The sequence below is a fragment of the Nematostella vectensis genome, chromosome 10 (assembly GCF_932526225.1).
Source record: "Nematostella vectensis chromosome 10, jaNemVect1.1, whole genome shotgun sequence".
NCBI classification, from domain to species: Eukaryota; Metazoa; Cnidaria; class Anthozoa; order Actiniaria; family Edwardsiidae; genus Nematostella; species Nematostella vectensis.
Window position 1 is genome coordinate 5,383,813 of NC_064043.1, and position 15,809 is coordinate 5,399,621.

Consider the following 15,809-nt stretch of genomic DNA (forward strand, 5'->3'; position numbering starts at 1 on the left):
GAAGACCGTTAGTACTTGACATTAGGAAAACGTGCTGGAGCCAGTAAAACTTGGAAAAAACGGCGTGATTATTTTCATGTACCGTTCCAAATATAAATATGCATGCAAATGAGCATAGAACAATGGAATTGGTTAATTTCATTTGGAACGGCACATGAAAAAAACGGCGTCTAAACTAGGCCAGAAACTTAGGTCTAATGCTTTTCCAATCAATGCTAACGCACGGGACTAACGTTTGAAGAAGGAAAAAACACTACGAGTTTACTATTGGGTGGACTAAGAAAAGACCGGTGTGGCCTTCGTCAGGAGTCGAATTTGCGGGGCCAGTTTCATGCATTTTTACCATCAATTCTAGAGCTGTTCTCACGGGAACTCAACGCAACCACTTACAAAAAAAGTTTAGAGGAACACTTTTAGGTTTAAAACCTCCCTTTGAATAGAGCTTCATTGTCACCAGTTTACTTCTGGAGGTCCGACGGTAACCTCAACCGTTAAAAGACAAAAGAATCTATTAGAATCCGAGATATTTAACAGGCCATCCGCTCTAAATTATCAATCACATCCTCAAAGGAACTTCCAATAGACACACTGCTTTCAATATTTAAAAAAATATTTTTCGCGTTTTCCGTTGAAAATCATCTGATATTGTTAGGTAATCGACCGGAAGTAAACTGGTGATAATGCGGCTTTAATCGCTATCCCCTTCATTCTCTCCATTTATTCGACCGAACGTCGAATACTTTGCAGTGCTGCCCCTACTGGACATCAAGGGGTCATCTATCTGACACGTGACTTCCAAGGACAGCCGCTGGAATTCCGAGTAAAAAGTGGATATGTAAATGGTGAACGACGCGCCCGCGACCCACTCGGCGACGTTGCTGACCACGTGCAGCTCGTAGCCGGCGTCACCAGGCTTCCACTGCTGAATGGTGTGGGTAGAACCGCTGGCCAGGAACGCGCGGTAGCCATAGATCTCGGCGAGGAAGAACGTAAGCCCACAGACACTACAGAGGACGGTCAGCGCGAAGCGAATGGCGAACATGCAGCAGGAGTTGTAGCCGATTTTGACTAAGTGGTGAGTGAGAACAACATGAATCCAGAAATAGCAAGAACCAGCGGCGAACAGCAAGATGCTCCCAGCGTCATGGAAAAACATCATCGTCGTGTGTTTCTGAAACACCAGAGGAATGAACGTTAAAATGTATTTCTTTTGCGTAGGGACAACCCCCTTTTTGAGTGCCTTTTGCCTTATCTAGTTATAAGGGACCATACGAGAGGAGATGGTGATGGCACCGAGCACAAAAACAGTGAGAGTACCCGTCGCAGTTTTATTTGCACAGGGTTCCTCTCCAGTCTCTCTGAGACGCGTCGTTAAGATATCACGAGATGGCTACGCGCGTCTCTAGTTCGTAAAATTAGGGCCATAACAGGCCTCGAAAACTTGGGGAGGTGGGGAGGGGAGGGAAGATACAGAGGGGGAAAGGCATGCCCACGTCCTGTCATGTGGGAAAATAGGCGTTATGGCCTTGAAAAAAAAGTGCTTTGCTGTACAATTAGACGCCAAAGGCATTGTAACTATTGGCGATGCGTGGACGTGGGGAATCACCCAGACGGCAAATAGCTTGGTTTTAGTATTTTAATAACTTTTAATAACGAAAGTAGATTATCCCAAAGTAGATTAACCAACGCAGTAAGCCAGTAAGTGCAAAGGGAGGTGAGAGTCAGTGACACGCTCGCTTTTCTCGCTTCAACTTACCCTCCCTCCTTTGTGCACGCTACGAAGGCTAGTAGATCATTTGTATCTTTTTTTATAGTTCTTTAGGTAACAAGGACGCTATTCGTAATCATAGAACAGAAGGAATACCAATTTTTACTACAAAGCCTTTCATAACAGATGCTAGAGATCGTTCGTCTCGCTTCTCTCTGAGCATAATCTGAGGTATCTGATATATCAGCCCCATGGAAACGATAAAAGCTCACACAACGAACAATAAGAAAGTCTTATTATTTTTTAGGAGGAAACATTAGTTACGAGATTGGCAAGGGGCAGCCGAAGCGTGTTTGTACGATAGCTGTTTTCAGAGATTTTCGCATGCTAGATATTTTTGGCAATTCATACGTAGAATATTTTAATATAAAAAAGCCAGTCCTTAATTTCTCTTATAGAAATCAAAAAAGGGATTAGGTTAAATAGCGCAAGCGACATTGTACCACCTTTTATTAAAGAACTCGTCTCCAAAATCAACTAAAAATGTGAAAAATAAACATTTTTTTTGCCCTACTTGTCGGGCCACTGGCTGTATTAGTTCACGTTTCGTTACTCAACTCCCACTCATGTAGTTAAATGAGAACCATACCGAAAATGAACGAACGATAGTCAGACGAAAAACAGCCATAAAAGTAACCCCAACTGGGCGATCATCTTCTCTCTCCTGCCGTCAAACTGGCCCACCTCGAATAAAATAACAATTTGATTTACAGAAGGAGACGCAATCACAATGCGTGGGCGACAATGTACCATGACAACCTCGCAATTTTTTTTATTTTAATGTCTTTTTTGTTAGTGAATTCCAAAGGCAACTCTCTAATGCCATGGAACCCTTTTGGAAAATATTTGTCTTGATGGCAATTGGGATTATAAACCCAGAAAAACAATTGCTTGGTTTTCCTTCCTTTTTCAATTTATAATAATTTTTGAACTCGTACGGTCAAATGAACACGAGACGCCAAACCAAAAAAGATAAACGAGGAAAAATTTAGAATATAAATCAGAATATACCTTAAAGAGTAAAAAAAGCATGAAGTTTTCCCATGTCAGTGAAAGATAAAGATTATTTTTCAGAGATTACCGATCAATACAAAAATATAATTTTCGCATAAATTATCTTACGTTATCATTGTTAAAATTGTGATTCTTTTCATAAAATAACATATTGAAACAGGTTATACATTATTTACTACATTACGATACATTATTCCTGTTATACAGACCTCAAAAGAGTAATACATATTAAAAATTAATCAAAGTGAAAAGATATCAGCCGCAAGTAGGCTTTGGTGTACTTGTCTTCGTTTAGGAATATTGTACATTAAATAATCAGGGGGAATAAGGTTGGTAGAAAAGCACCAATTCATGCCAATTTGATGGCCTAGAAAAGCTTATAAGGCAATAGAAACTTGAGTTATTTTATTACTTACCCTTTCGGATTTAAAATTTCCAACAAGCGTCGCCCCAAATGCACTTAGCGTCCCTACTACGAGGGAAGCTTTGTTGAGTTTAGTGAGAATCCCTTCTTTGCCGTCTTGAACTGTCCCCGATGCCAGAATCTGGCGGACTTGAAAATAGCGAATCATCATCAATACAAGAACTGAGTATGCGATGAAGTTGAAGGATTCGGAGAATATAGAGCTCTCCGGGTAAAAAAGACCTGTATCGCTGATGGCTGGAACATACGGATAAACGTGACCTTTCGATGTGGCGATAGTATAACAAACTGCCAACATTACTCCAGCAAATAACGACCATAATAACGGCAAAAAGCCGAGTCCAAGCTTAGGACAAGCCATGCCACTATGCCGCTGTCACATTAGGTCTTTTGGCTCGTTTTAAGGAAGGGGGATAAAGTCCGGAAGGCAAGCAAATGAGTTGGCGGTTCATTTATGGACCCGCCGAAGATGTGTACAATATGCAAATTTATGCAATAACAAACTGAGTTGTGCTCAACTGATCAAACGGAACTAACCCCAATATAATCTTTGCACATACATCCCTGAGATTATCAATTAGATTCTAGTTTTAAGTCAAATTGATCGATTCTATATTTCACCATCGGCAATTGACGATACATTTTTTATTTCTAAAGAATCCAGACTTCTAAATTTCCCCGCGTAAAAATCTGGCTAATCCTCTAGAGAATGACAATGGACTGCTCACATGGCTGCATTTAAGATATTTGAAGGATTTATCCACTGACACAAAACAATGCTAAACAACAAAATATGTAATGCGTATTCCTGTTTTGATTAAATGAATTTCAAAAATAATGTTAAACTTGAATGCTAAAAAAGCGATATCTTTTGGTGTTGCGTGACGGCTATGGTACCCCGCAGAGCTTTCTGTGTTCGCTCGTTTCCTTTGCTCCACTAACGAAGGAGGGTAGGGTAAAATGGTGAGAAAGTGTGTGTGTATTTGGAGGAGGGGGGGGGGGGGGGGGGGACTACGAGTCCTCGGGCTGCTACGATCAACGGAATCAAGCGGGGAAGTTGTGGGCTGTTATGAACACGGGTGAAAAGCAAAGTATTGGAAGGCCGCATTTCTATAATCTGTTAATCTTGGTTTTCATTTGAGGGACAAAAGAAAAAAAAAAGAGTCCATCAGTCACGGTGGTAGATTTCCATTGTCTATCCACCAGCATACGCCAAGACAGTATTGATTGATTTTCAGAAAACGTGCCTTCGAGCTTCTATAGGGGAACTGAACGGACTGGCACTCCCCAAACCTAAGAAAATCTAAGGAAAATCGAGTTCCCAATATAATGGGGCAAAACAATGGAACAGTCTTCCAAGGGAAGTACGTGCCATTAACTCACTCCAAACATTTAAGGGAAGAATCTAATCTCCCACCAGCCACACTCGGCAACCATGGTAACCAGTCACTATAAAGTTTATCTTTTGTTATCTCTATATAACGTTTATTTGTACTGATGGTTAAACCGTGTTTAAACCGTGATTTCTCTGATAAAAATCTGACCATGCCTTCTTTGCAGTATCTCCACGGGACGTTTATTGTAGGATTTGGCTACATACCAGAGTGATCTAGCTGATGCTTATAGTTTTGTCTACAAATAATAGCACGTCTATTGAGAACCGAAAGTGGACCTTTGGCCGTTGTGTGTGTGTGTGTGTGAGGAGGAGGAGGACGGGGGGGGGGGGGGGGGGTGCGTTCGCACCCCCTGCACCCCCTGTTTACGGACCTGGATGGTGATATGACTAAGTCGCCTCAAATACCCGCACGCTTTCGCGGTTACTTGGCAGGCCTGTGGTTTTACACCAAAGAGAGGCTCAAACGGGCATGTCAAGCCATAACAAACAACTCCTGAAGACAAAAGCATTTGGGGCAAATGTTTTGGCTGATTGTTTTTTTGTTTTTTTGTATTTTAAAATGACCCGACGCATACGCTGCTGCATTTCCGCCAAAACATGCCTGTTTTAGCCTCTCTTTGGTGTAAAACCACAGGCCTCCCAAGTAACGGTGAAAAGGTCTATTGCTCAATAGGACAATCACCACGTTTCTGAAAGAGACGGATCAATTAGATTTATCCACAGGTAACACATAAGAGATCTGAACAAGTAAGCTTTCAATCAAAATCAAAATCAATCCAATTGGTTATAAAATGTTGTGAAATGAAAAAAAGGAACTAAAAAAAGGTGAAAATGAAAAGTAACAAAAAAAAGTAGTAAAAAAGTTAACAAAAAAAAAAAGAACACTAGATAATTTGAGAGGGTAATCGCATGACTAACACTTGACCGAGAATCGAACTAGGACAGCATGAAATCAAAAGAGAAAAAAAAACATACATCCCGAAGTGCGCTGAAACCCGGATTGCAGCTAAAGCTTTACGGCTAGGCTGGAGATTTCGGCCCCAACACCGCTATCTAGCGAACTGTACAACAAAAAGGAACCTGAGGTGCCCGCGCATTGGGTAGGCAATAACTAGGATCCCAGCCCTGTCTTAGTCGGTTACGCCACGCACAGCTCGCTCAGATGTGGAGTGAAAAATATCGAGGTCAATCAGGCGCCTTTGGTCTCTTGAGAGGGACTATTATTGAGCAGCGGTGTAATCGTCACGCACGTGTTTATGTTTTAAGAAAATAAAGGTAAACCATACCATACTTTCTTTCCATTACTTTGTCCTCATCCTGAGAATGGATGCAACCATCAATATAAAATAAGCTAAGAAAAAAATTATTCAATATCTTTTAGTAGCGAAAAAAGTCCGAGATAAATGTAATAGCATTTCGGGTTTCCTGTGGAGCGCATGCGCAATCTGAAGAATGTGAGATATTCAAAATGGCAGACGGAGGAGTCGGTTTGTTACATTATTCCTTTTCGTGAGCTAACCTCCAATAATTTGATTCAAAATGATAGCAGTCATACGTTCATGCATACGATCGGGGTGTTTGCCCCGAATGTCATACAGAGTTGAATGTAGGGCTGTTTCCACGAGTTCTTTCAAGGGACAATGGGACTTCAAACTAGGTAAAGTCCCGTATAATGGGATCAGCATTGACCTCGTCCACACGCCCAAAGATGTGACCCCTAGGGATGTAGCGAATAAACTAAAAGGTGAACTATTACATCCGAAAATAAGGCTAGAATTTAATCCGTATTGATCTGGTAGATGTTGAATTGTGATGGGGAGGGGTGGGGTATATTCATTTTTTTGGGGGAGGGGTGGGTTTAACCTTGCAGGCGTTTGTGGTATAGATAGCTTTCACGAACAAATCCACTTATAGATCTCATGAGGGTGTTAGATAAATTGGGCTATGCAAGGGAATTATTGTTTGAAATATCTTTTAAATTAAAATAGAAAATAGGCAAAATGATGATTTTCAATAGAATAATTTTTTGGAAGCGACAAAAATTGCTTAAAAGTGGGGAATTTGGTGCTCAATGCCGGAGAGCGGTAAAAGGTGTCCAAAATCTTGAGACTCCCGTCCAATGCAGGAGAGTTAACAGGTATGCTTTTGTTGTTGATTTTGTTTGTTGAGATTGATGCCTATTCCTCCCTTCCCTCCCTCACATATACAGGAATTGACCTCAGATTACAGGGCCAATGGGATATCACATCTCGATTTTTATAGAGCAAGCAAGTACATAGAATGGAAATGGAAATGAGTTTGGTTGTGGCCCTGAATTCTTGTAGATTAGCTCAGCAAAGGAACTGTTTCTATGGAGATATGGCACCACACCACCATCCCCTCCCCCCTGTGTCATTCTATGTTATGTGGGTTCACTGTAAGGGGTGGATTGCCTCAATGTCGATCATGTAAATAGGCCCAATAGACCTTTTTCACGATGTTGCACCCACATTCAAAATGCCAGAGACTGGGGGGCCAGCACTGATCTAAAATTGCGTACAAAGTGGAGTTTAAAGAGGAAACTATAGAAAATGCTGTCAGAGTGCTTTTTTCACAGAGTTTTGGAGTCAAATACCCCTTCGTCCGCAATTTTAGATCAGCTATGGCCCACCAGTCTGGCATTTTGGATGCGAGCATCGTGAAAACAGTCTATAGGCAAGTTGCACTAAGAAATCATATTCAGTTTTGGGTGGTAAATTCGCCTGCAATCATGCTCTTAGCAGCAAAATTACAAAAACTGAAAGCTACTTATTCATTGAAATACTCTACTGTATTTTTCATTGCTCTTTGGCCATACAAGAATTAATATAATAGAATTAAATATTTCTTTATTTGAACAGACTGTATTGTCCAGTGCAAGAATAATGGCAACAGAGCTATGTGGGTAAAAGTTCCTGTAGACAAAAGCTACCTTATTCCGGTTGTATTCAAACATGGTTTCACATATCACCATGCTGAGGGAAACCATGCCATGCTGCTTAAATGGCTGCCAGATAACGTAGAGTGTAAAGTCCCACCTTATGCAAGTCATCAGATCGGAGTTGCAGGTTTGTAACTTGATAGTTATTTAGCTCCAAAAGTTCACAATCAACCACTTCTCAACCCTTATTATTGTCATCAATCCTGGTGTGTCACGGAAAAAATAATGCATAATACTGTTGTGTATCCTTTAAACTTAAAGCTAATGTAGATTGAGCAATCATAATGGTTAACATAGCACTGACATAGAAGCTCTAACTGTAATAAAGCATGTGCAGTGGTTGAAATTGTTTGGATCTCACAATATCATAAATAGATACCTAGTAGTAAACTAGTGGTGTTGTTATTGTATGGTTGGTAGTGCAAATAAAGAGTGGATCAGCTTTGGTCTGATTCAAGTTTGACTTTATACTATACTTTTACATTCTCTTTAGGTATTGTGGTTAATGAAGAGGAGAACAAGGTCCTTGTTGTACAAGACAGACAAAAAGTAAGGCTTCATTTTAGATTGCTTACCTTGAATGCCATAACTGGTATATAAATAGTATCATCATTTTTTTATTTTAGTATAAAATGGGAGTTTTGAAGAAGCCTATCTGGAAGTTCCCAGGGGGTCTATCAGATGAGGGTGAAGATATAGGTAAGTTGTTTAACTTACTATACCAGCCCTAGAATCAAATCTATTTTATAACATTGTCACTGAGCTCATGTTTTCACTAAGAAATTTGTCTACCTGTTTGCTTGTCAGCTAAGTATGGCGCAAAGGTTATACAGATTGTTCACCAAACAATAGCCTATGTGTAGCCTCCATTTGGTAGATGCTGCAAGAGGATATTTTCGCGACCAAACAATCAAAATTTCAGCTGACTGAAAAAAAAAATGTTCACTAATTCAAACTCTCAAACTTTTTCTGTCTAAAGTTTTTATGATAAAGTATCTACATATGCCCCAGCACTTTATTGATCTTAACTGCAAATCTAAGCATCTTCTGTTGTACCACAGGACACACAGCTGTACGAGAGGTGTTTGAGGAGACAGGGATCAAATCTGGTAAGATATTTTCTTTATTTTCTTAGCTATACCATATAAGTAAAACTTGTAATTGCACAGTGAAGATTAAAGCTGTAGTCTTCGTCTTAAATCCTTTTGTAATATTTTTTTTCAGAATTCCAGTCTATTGTATTGTTTCGGCAGCAACACAAAATGAGATCAGCCTTTAACAAATCTGACATCTTTGTGGTATGTAGAATGAAGCCGTTGACATCTGATATCATCTTGTGTGATGATGAAATTGCCGCATGTCAGTGGATGCCAATAAATGAGCTTCTTGTCCACTCAGACACTACTCCTTTAATAAAACTTGGAGCTAAACTGGTCATGTATGGTATGAAATATGGTCATGAACACTTTGACGTCACAGCTACTGAAATGAGGTCATGGGTGGATCCAACACAGACTTTTAAACTTTATCACAAACCATTGACTGTCATGGAAACTCTTAGGATGGAATCCCTGGGAAAAAGTATTTCTAGTAGAATAAGCTAGTAAACCGATTAGTGAAGCTAGCATGGGTTCTTATTTGGTGTTAGGTGACTAATATTTTACAGGATGTGTTTTACATAATTGTTTATCACAAACCTCTTTGGATGGACTCCTTAGGAAGTCTTTCTAAATAAGCTAGTTTACTGATTAGTATGGGTGCTTATTAGGTGATTGATCAGGCCCGTACCCAGGGGGGTGCAGGGGGTGCGAACTTACCCCCCAAAATGGCTGATAGTCCATTTTCAGTTCTCAATAGACGAGCTAATTGTAGACAAAACTACAAAGCATACTAGATAGCTCTGGTATGTCATCAATCCATAAGTAAGACTTCTTTTTATAGCCAAATCTGACAATAAACATCCCTTGGAGATACCACAAAGGAATAAAAAAATCACTTTCTGTTCTTTCGTGGGTGCTTTCTGATTTGTATCAGAAAAACTCCCTCCTCCCTCAAAAAAATTAGGTCCATTTTTTCAGATTCCCCCTCCCCCCCCCCCCAAGTAAAATATTGGGTACCGGTCTGTTGATATTTTACAGGACATGGTTTACATATACATACATCAAAATCAGATATCTTGTAAATATTAATATGGAAATCGTTTTATTTTTGGTGATGGGCTCCAACATTAATTCCTGCTATGTGCTCTTTCAAGTAGGTAATTTTTTACTCAAAAATTCATTTGCTAAATTCTCTCAACCACTAATACATTAACCCAATGGGACCTGGATTTGGAAAAGAGATTTGTATCATATAATTGATTGAATTAATTTGTCATTTTGCATACATTTTACACTATTTTCTGACAGAAGAAAGGATTATTATGGTAAAATTGAGATCATCATTAAACCCAGTAACATGAAATCGAGGTTCCACTATATAAACTTTTCCAACAAAGTTCCACTTTTCAGTGTGATTGCCCCAACCAATTTCAATTAACACAACTGAGTTTATTGTTCAATTTTATTTGCGAGTTTGGCATGCACATTTTAAACACAATACTATGAGAGAAATAAAGCATTTCCTTCAATATCATATCCAGGGGTGCAGATTTCAACAGGATACAACTATATTCACAAAATTTAGTTTAGGAAGTACAGTGTGATATGTACAATGGGGATGGCCTTAGGTAGCACAACTTCCGTCTGTGTTATTAAGGTTCATTTTTTTACTGAACTTAAAGGGATAAAAGATTACATAACGAATTCATTGGCAGATCCAGTTGGTGCTTCCTCCCTTGAACTTATTTTTGTAGAATGGAATGCTAAAACTCACAAATTTAACATTTGCCTCCCTTTTTACCAAATCTCTTCAAAAGGTAATGTGCTAGAACTGTGTAAGCTACATACAAGTTGGTACAACCTGTAATGATCCTGCAAAGGTGAACCTAAATTGTGCTCAGTTTAATAAGGAAACTTATCCTTTAAAACTTCCTCATAAGAAGGTTGCAGGAGCCCTGTTAAATATAGTCTTCTGTCTACGATAGTCAGGTTTTATCTCCGATGATAAGTCCCTTATTTCTGTCTTTGAGACGTCATACTTTCCCAGGAGATAGCGGTTTGGATCTAGTTGCCCTGTCATCTTAGGGTCAATCAATTCTTGGCTCGGGTCGGAGGCCAGTGTTCGGATTAGCCTCATTACAGCTTGTTGTTCTGAAAATGGTAAAAAGGCTAGCAGATTAACAATAACAGTGGGTCCCAATTAACTCAAGCTTGGATGTATCTAACTCCCTGCTAATATGAACTAGCTTGTATTCGTGTTCCCTAGATACTATTTGAATAATTTCTACTACTTGCAACTCAAATTGTTTTTAATATCCCTAGGTTGTTCTAGCTGCACTTTTATCCGGGTGTCAGGCAACTGCAAAACCAACCCAAAAATTATTTGAAAGCTGTACTTATGATGATAGTCATTAGTCAACTATTTAAGGTTATTAAGCAACCTGTTTCATAATGATTTAGTATGGTTTCCTAGTAGATGGTTGTCTAACAACTCTGTTACCTACCATCAGGTAACCTACCACTGCACTCTTAAAAAAGAAGTCTAGGATGTAAGAGCTTATCAGGATAATAAAAAATAAGGTGAATAAACGTACCCTCACTTCCAGCATGCTTGAGCCAGCGGTTCACTGCAGGCACAATGTCGGGTTTGAATGTCGTACTGACAGACTGAAAATTTTAAAAACAGTGTGTCAACAAATATCTCTGTGCACTTTTGTTTGGACATATTCTAAAAAAAATACAATAATCTGTTGTATCCAAAAAGAGATAATGAGATAATTTTTTATTAAATATTGGTTTTAAGTATCAAATTGTAGATGGTTGTTTTGAAAGTTTCTTTTTTTTTTACATTTTTTTCAAATGTAAACAATAACAAGGGAGTAGCTGTATGACAATTTTTTTAAAATATAATCAGGGTGGAATCAACTTTTATGGCATACCTTCTCTAAATCCACAGTATTGTGTGTATTTTGGAGCATTTCATTGACCGCAGTCTTGTCTGTAACAAACAAATCAACCATAGTCGTGAGAATGGGTTTCCAAACCTGCAAACCTCCTCCACTCCAAAAAAACTGATTCATAGTATCACCTGTAAATATGTTTAGTCACTAGGACAAGGGGAGAGTGAATAGAGTTTTTTTTTTTAATCCTGATGTGCAATCTTACCCTGCTAGGGTAGTAATATGGTAACTGGGGCACAATACAAAAAAACAGATAGAGACTGCTGAGGGCACTTCCACACCCTCCCTCTCCCCCTCTAGCCCCTTTAATATGTATGGCACTGTAGCAGAGCTTTTCTTTCTCTTTGTTATTTAACATTTTAAATGCCAATTTACTGCTTTGGGTTTTTGCATTGTTCGTATTTTTTCCTGCAAAAAAGGCAAAAAAACAATGCAAATCCCCGAAACACTGAGAAACACTAGGAAAAGCCCCTTAGCCACTTTGTTAGCAGGGTAGTAAAATCAGAGCTGCTAGCCGGATGGCAGTCTGTTTGCGTACACAGGGTAGCAGCTCAGATTTTGTCATGTTACTTGACTGAGTTTTCTAAGTAAGAAAACTCGAGAATTGCACAAAAGAAGGCACATTTCAGCCAATTTAGAGAGTATAGAATCTAGTCCAACAAACACTGTTTATCCTACCCTTGCTAGGATAATACTATCTTACCTTTGTTTGATGCATTATTCATCCAAGCTTGTGCCACTGGAATTGCTTTAGGGTTCATCAGGGCCTTTAGAGTCTAAAAGTTAAATATTTTATTAAAATATTTCAATCATTTTTGTTTCAATCTTAGATAAAAACAAGTAATTGCATGTGAATTAAGGGAACGTTCATATATCATACCTCATCCTGGCCCCTTTTTTGTAACTGCTTTATCTCATAAAGGGTGTAATACATTGTTCTTTGTATATCTATGGGCATTTTTTCTGGCCTTCTCCCAGCTGTTGATAAAGGACAGAATAGTTAGAGAAGTTTTAAGGAAGGAGAGCCATTTTATTTTAGGTAGCTTATCCAAGTTTACAGAGGTACTCATTTTTTTTTTCATAAGATGACAATCAAGTTGCGCCAAGCTTCTAATGGCTACAGGCCTTGAACTAGTATTTGACAACCAGAGTACAGTAACAGTATGATAAGCTAATAGGCTAATAGGGTTGTTCCTAAAAAATCCTACTTGTAAAACAAGTTTTATACTACCCAACCTAAAACAATTGTGCATGACGGAGGCTACAAGTACCCCCATTGTCCCATAACCATGACACATAATACCAGTAGCGGATCTAGGGGGAGGGTTTAGGTGGTTTAAACCCCCCCCCTTTGGGCTGCCAGAAAGCCATATGTAGCAAAAGAAAATCCCCCTTCCCTCTTTGTCACTAAGCCAAACCCCCTCTTTACTGAAAAGCTAGATCCGCTCCTGAATACTAACCTCTGTAAGGGTCTTGTCCAGGCTTGACTTTAGGTTTTGGAAATCCTGTTGCTTCTCTTAGTCGGAGGTGCAAAAAGGCACTAAAAATAACATGTTTATTCAAATTTAGAAAGTTATATAACTTATCCGAAGGATAATATACCCAAACCATATAAGAACATGATACGATTAAAGTATAATCTCTCTTTATGAATTGGATGGTACCTCATCTCTCAATTGTCAACAATCTCCATATAACTCACCTTTTAGAGGTTGCATAGCCAATAAGATAAAATCCCCTAATATAATATATTACCCTCTATTCAATGCACTGCGCTAATTGCTGAAGTGAATAACAGCGCGCCTAATTGGATATCACTACAGTACCTACTAATATTACGTAAGTGAATAAATGTTCGACTTTGTGAAATCAAATCTTTTGCCTTAATCAACACTCTACTGTATGTCTGTGCAGTGCCCAACTACACAAAACAAACAAGATTAGGCTTTACAGTTTTTGAACAGTATTATTTAAGACAGGATTGCTTGTTAGTATAGCGAGCTAGCTTGAGAGGAGCTTGTTAGTTGGCCCCTGTTGTCAAGTGTAAACAGCACGCTTTTGGCTTATGCTCACCCCGTAGGATGTGGATTATTTCGTCTTGTAGGCGAGGTGGGTCGTGAAGGAGTCAATTCATCGAGTGCTCTGTAGTTGTGATGCGACGAGTAGGTTGTAAGGTAGTGATTTCTTCCGACGTGAGGTAGTGGATTGCCAGGGTCTTCCCAATCTTGTCCCCATGACATTCGAGATAGACTGCGAATCCGATCGAACTCGTTTTTCGAGAGAGGATCTTTTCTGTGTTCATGTTTACGACGAATGTCTGCAGATCTAGAGCGGAATTTCATGTCATGAGGGAAACCTCTATTTGTGAGAACGTGAGTCATACTGGTTCCCCTGCGTCGCCGGCTGCTCTAATCTCCAAGGTCGACCGACTTTTGCAGCCTTGCTTGATTCAAAGACTAATCCTTAATAACTCAATAATAAACCATTCTTAATTCAAAGACTGATGAATTAGATCGGTAGAATATTCCTAGATGTAATTCAGCTGCAGTTTGGGACGCTACTCGTGCTACACATGCCTCTCTCAATGACATAGAAACTTCAACTCACAACAATTCATCGCTTAGTAACTCTATTGTTCTCCATGCATCGATGGTTCGTGTTGATTATTAACTAATTTTAATGAGTCGTCGAGCTGAAATTCTCATTGTTATTGTTCCTTCATCCAAATATAATGCGCGAAAACTTGACATCAAGTAAACAATTTATTCGTCATGAAGGGTTTGTTAAACAATACTCTACCAAGCTGTTTATGCAGATTTTTATGGTCTTGAAGTAACCACGGTTTATTGCCCCTTTTCATGTCTGCATCATTCAAGAAATTTATTTATTTTTTCTCTTCTTTTTTATTTGTAGCCTCTATTACTAATTTCGTTTTGCACTAAAGCAAGTTTAAGAAATGATCCTGTTTATGACATACTTTTATAAACCCGATTACACAAACCCTCGATATGACTCGATAGCTGTAAAACCTCAAAACCCGGACCACGGGCTTTAGGTTAGTGAGAGCTTAGTTTGCTTAGGTCACAACGACCCTGCTCTGCTACGACTTGTCACTTTTACGATCTTTTTAATCGCGCGTAACGAGATCTGTACAGGACCCGAAACGATCCCAGGACCCGAAATGATCCCGGGACCCGAAATGATCCCAGGACCCGAAACGATCCCAGGACCCGAAATGATCCCAGGACCCGAAACGATCCCAGGACCCGAAATGATCCCAGGACCCGAATTGACCCCAGGACCCGAATTGATCCCAGGACCCGAAACGATCCCCAAAAGTTCCCCAACTGATCCCGGGACCCAAAACGATCCCCAAGAGTCCCCGAAATGAACCCCAAGGAATTACAGTAATGGACAACTAAAGGAATGTGTAAGGATTGGCTTTCAGAATTAAAAACATATGAAACATTTAGCTTTGTTTGTGTTATTAAAATGAATTTTACATTAAACTATAGTATTAAGATTTTAATATACGACTGCGGGGGGAATACAGTGGTTGAGTCAGAAATTCGGGTCAACTAACAATTCTATGTGATAGTAATTTGGAGAACCCGGCGTGGATAAATAATTTTTACATAACAAGCCATAAAAGAAAGTCTTTACAGATAGGACATGCTGCTTTTCATAGGAAGCGAAATGTTTTAAAATTATTTTTTGGCATGTTTTTTTTTTCGGTGAATGAAAGACCTATCATATCATGAGATCATGCCAGGGTGTACGCACGACTACATGAGGAAATTCAAAACTCACATAATATTGCTTTCAACAAAAGCCTCATCCTCTTAATTTTTTGCATCGGTAGTAGAAGGGTTGTTCGAGTGTATTACTCAGTATGCTTTTGTCATTCCATCTTCTCGGCCAAACCGGCTGCCTAAAATGAGTCGGTAAATATTCGCTCGTGTGAACAACGATTTCGTGGTGAAATACATGGTTGGTTGTCGAATGAATATTAATTTTTAGGGGTGATGTTTACCGGAAATGAGATTTACAGTGTCAGAGTCATGTGTCGGAACCGCAAAATGTTTAGAGTGTGATGGAAGGTCAAAAGTTTGGTTGATCTGGGCAAAGCTGTGCTATGTTTATATATATGCTGTATTTCTTTCAGTAACAATTAAAAGTTGTGTATTT

At 39.2% G+C, this 15,809-nt stretch overlaps 3 protein-coding genes across 4 annotated transcripts; 1 reads left to right on the top strand and 2 right to left on the bottom strand.

Moving 5' to 3' along the window:
- Positions 1-645: 645 nt before the first annotated feature.
- On the bottom strand, positions 646-3,690 carry LOC5522003 (DNA damage-regulated autophagy modulator protein 2). Its single transcript, XM_001641713.3, has 2 exons — positions 3,199-3,690; positions 646-1,171 (listed from the first exon to the last, which is right to left on the bottom strand). The coding sequence occupies exons 1-2, from the start codon at positions 3,565-3,567 to the stop codon at positions 689-691; spliced, it is 852 nt and encodes a 283-aa protein (XP_001641763.3). The 5' UTR covers positions 3,568-3,690; the 3' UTR covers positions 646-688.
- Positions 3,691-6,037: 2,347 nt separating this feature from the next.
- LOC5522002 (nucleoside diphosphate-linked moiety X motif 6) lies at positions 6,038-11,250 on the top strand. Of its 2 annotated transcripts, XM_032367329.2 has the most exons (7): positions 6,038-6,346; positions 7,482-7,688; positions 8,055-8,110; positions 8,188-8,260; positions 8,623-8,670; positions 8,786-8,859; positions 10,984-11,250. In XM_032367329.2, exons 1-7 carry the CDS (start codon positions 6,142-6,144, stop codon positions 11,074-11,076), a joined length of 756 nt encoding a protein of 251 aa, XP_032223220.2. In that variant the 5' UTR covers positions 6,038-6,141; the 3' UTR covers positions 11,077-11,250. The 2 variants fall into 2 exon arrangements, with proteins under 2 accessions (XP_032223220.2, XP_032223219.2); XM_032367328.2 differs by lacking the exon at positions 10,984-11,250 and having other exon boundaries at positions 6,039-6,346; positions 8,786-9,566.
- On the bottom strand, positions 10,110-14,243 carry LOC5522121. The gene is made up of 7 exons (XM_032367330.2): positions 13,695-14,243; positions 13,082-13,161; positions 12,502-12,599; positions 12,325-12,397; positions 11,601-11,659; positions 11,256-11,328; positions 10,110-10,812 (listed from the first exon to the last, which is right to left on the bottom strand). Exons 1-7 carry the CDS (start codon positions 14,000-14,002, stop codon positions 10,595-10,597), a joined length of 909 nt encoding a protein of 302 aa, XP_032223221.2. The 5' UTR covers positions 14,003-14,243; the 3' UTR covers positions 10,110-10,594.
- Between the last annotated feature and the right edge of the window lie 1,566 nt (positions 14,244-15,809).

Coding starts and splice junctions, on each gene's coding strand:
- LOC5522003 (XM_001641713.3), bottom strand. CDS start 3,567: ATGGCTTGTCCTAAGCTTGGACTCGGCTTTTTGCCGTTATTATGGTCG. Junction 1,172..3,198: donor GAAATTTTAAATCCGAAAGG/GTAAGTAATAAA, acceptor CTGGTGTTTCAG/AAACACACGACGATGATGTT.
- LOC5522002 (XM_032367328.2), top strand. CDS start 6,142: ATGATAGCAGTCATACGTTCATGCATACGATCGGGGTGTTTGCCCCGA. Junction 6,347..7,481: donor TGTAGCGAATAAACTAAAAG/GTGAACTATTAC, acceptor TTATTTGAACAG/ACTGTATTGTCCAGTGCAAG. Junction 8,671..8,785: donor GGAGACAGGGATCAAATCTG/GTAAGATATTTT, acceptor ATTTTTTTTCAG/AATTCCAGTCTATTGTATTG.
- LOC5522121 (XM_032367330.2), bottom strand. CDS start 14,002: ATGACTCACGTTCTCACAAATAGAGGTTTCCCTCATGACATGAAATTC. Junction 12,398..12,501: donor AAAAAAGGGGCCAGGATGAG/GTATGATATATG, acceptor TTTAACTTTTAG/ACTCTAAAGGCCCTGATGAA. Junction 11,329..11,600: donor ATACTGTGGATTTAGAGAAG/GTATGCCATAAA, acceptor TAAAATTTTCAG/TCTGTCAGTACGACATTCAA.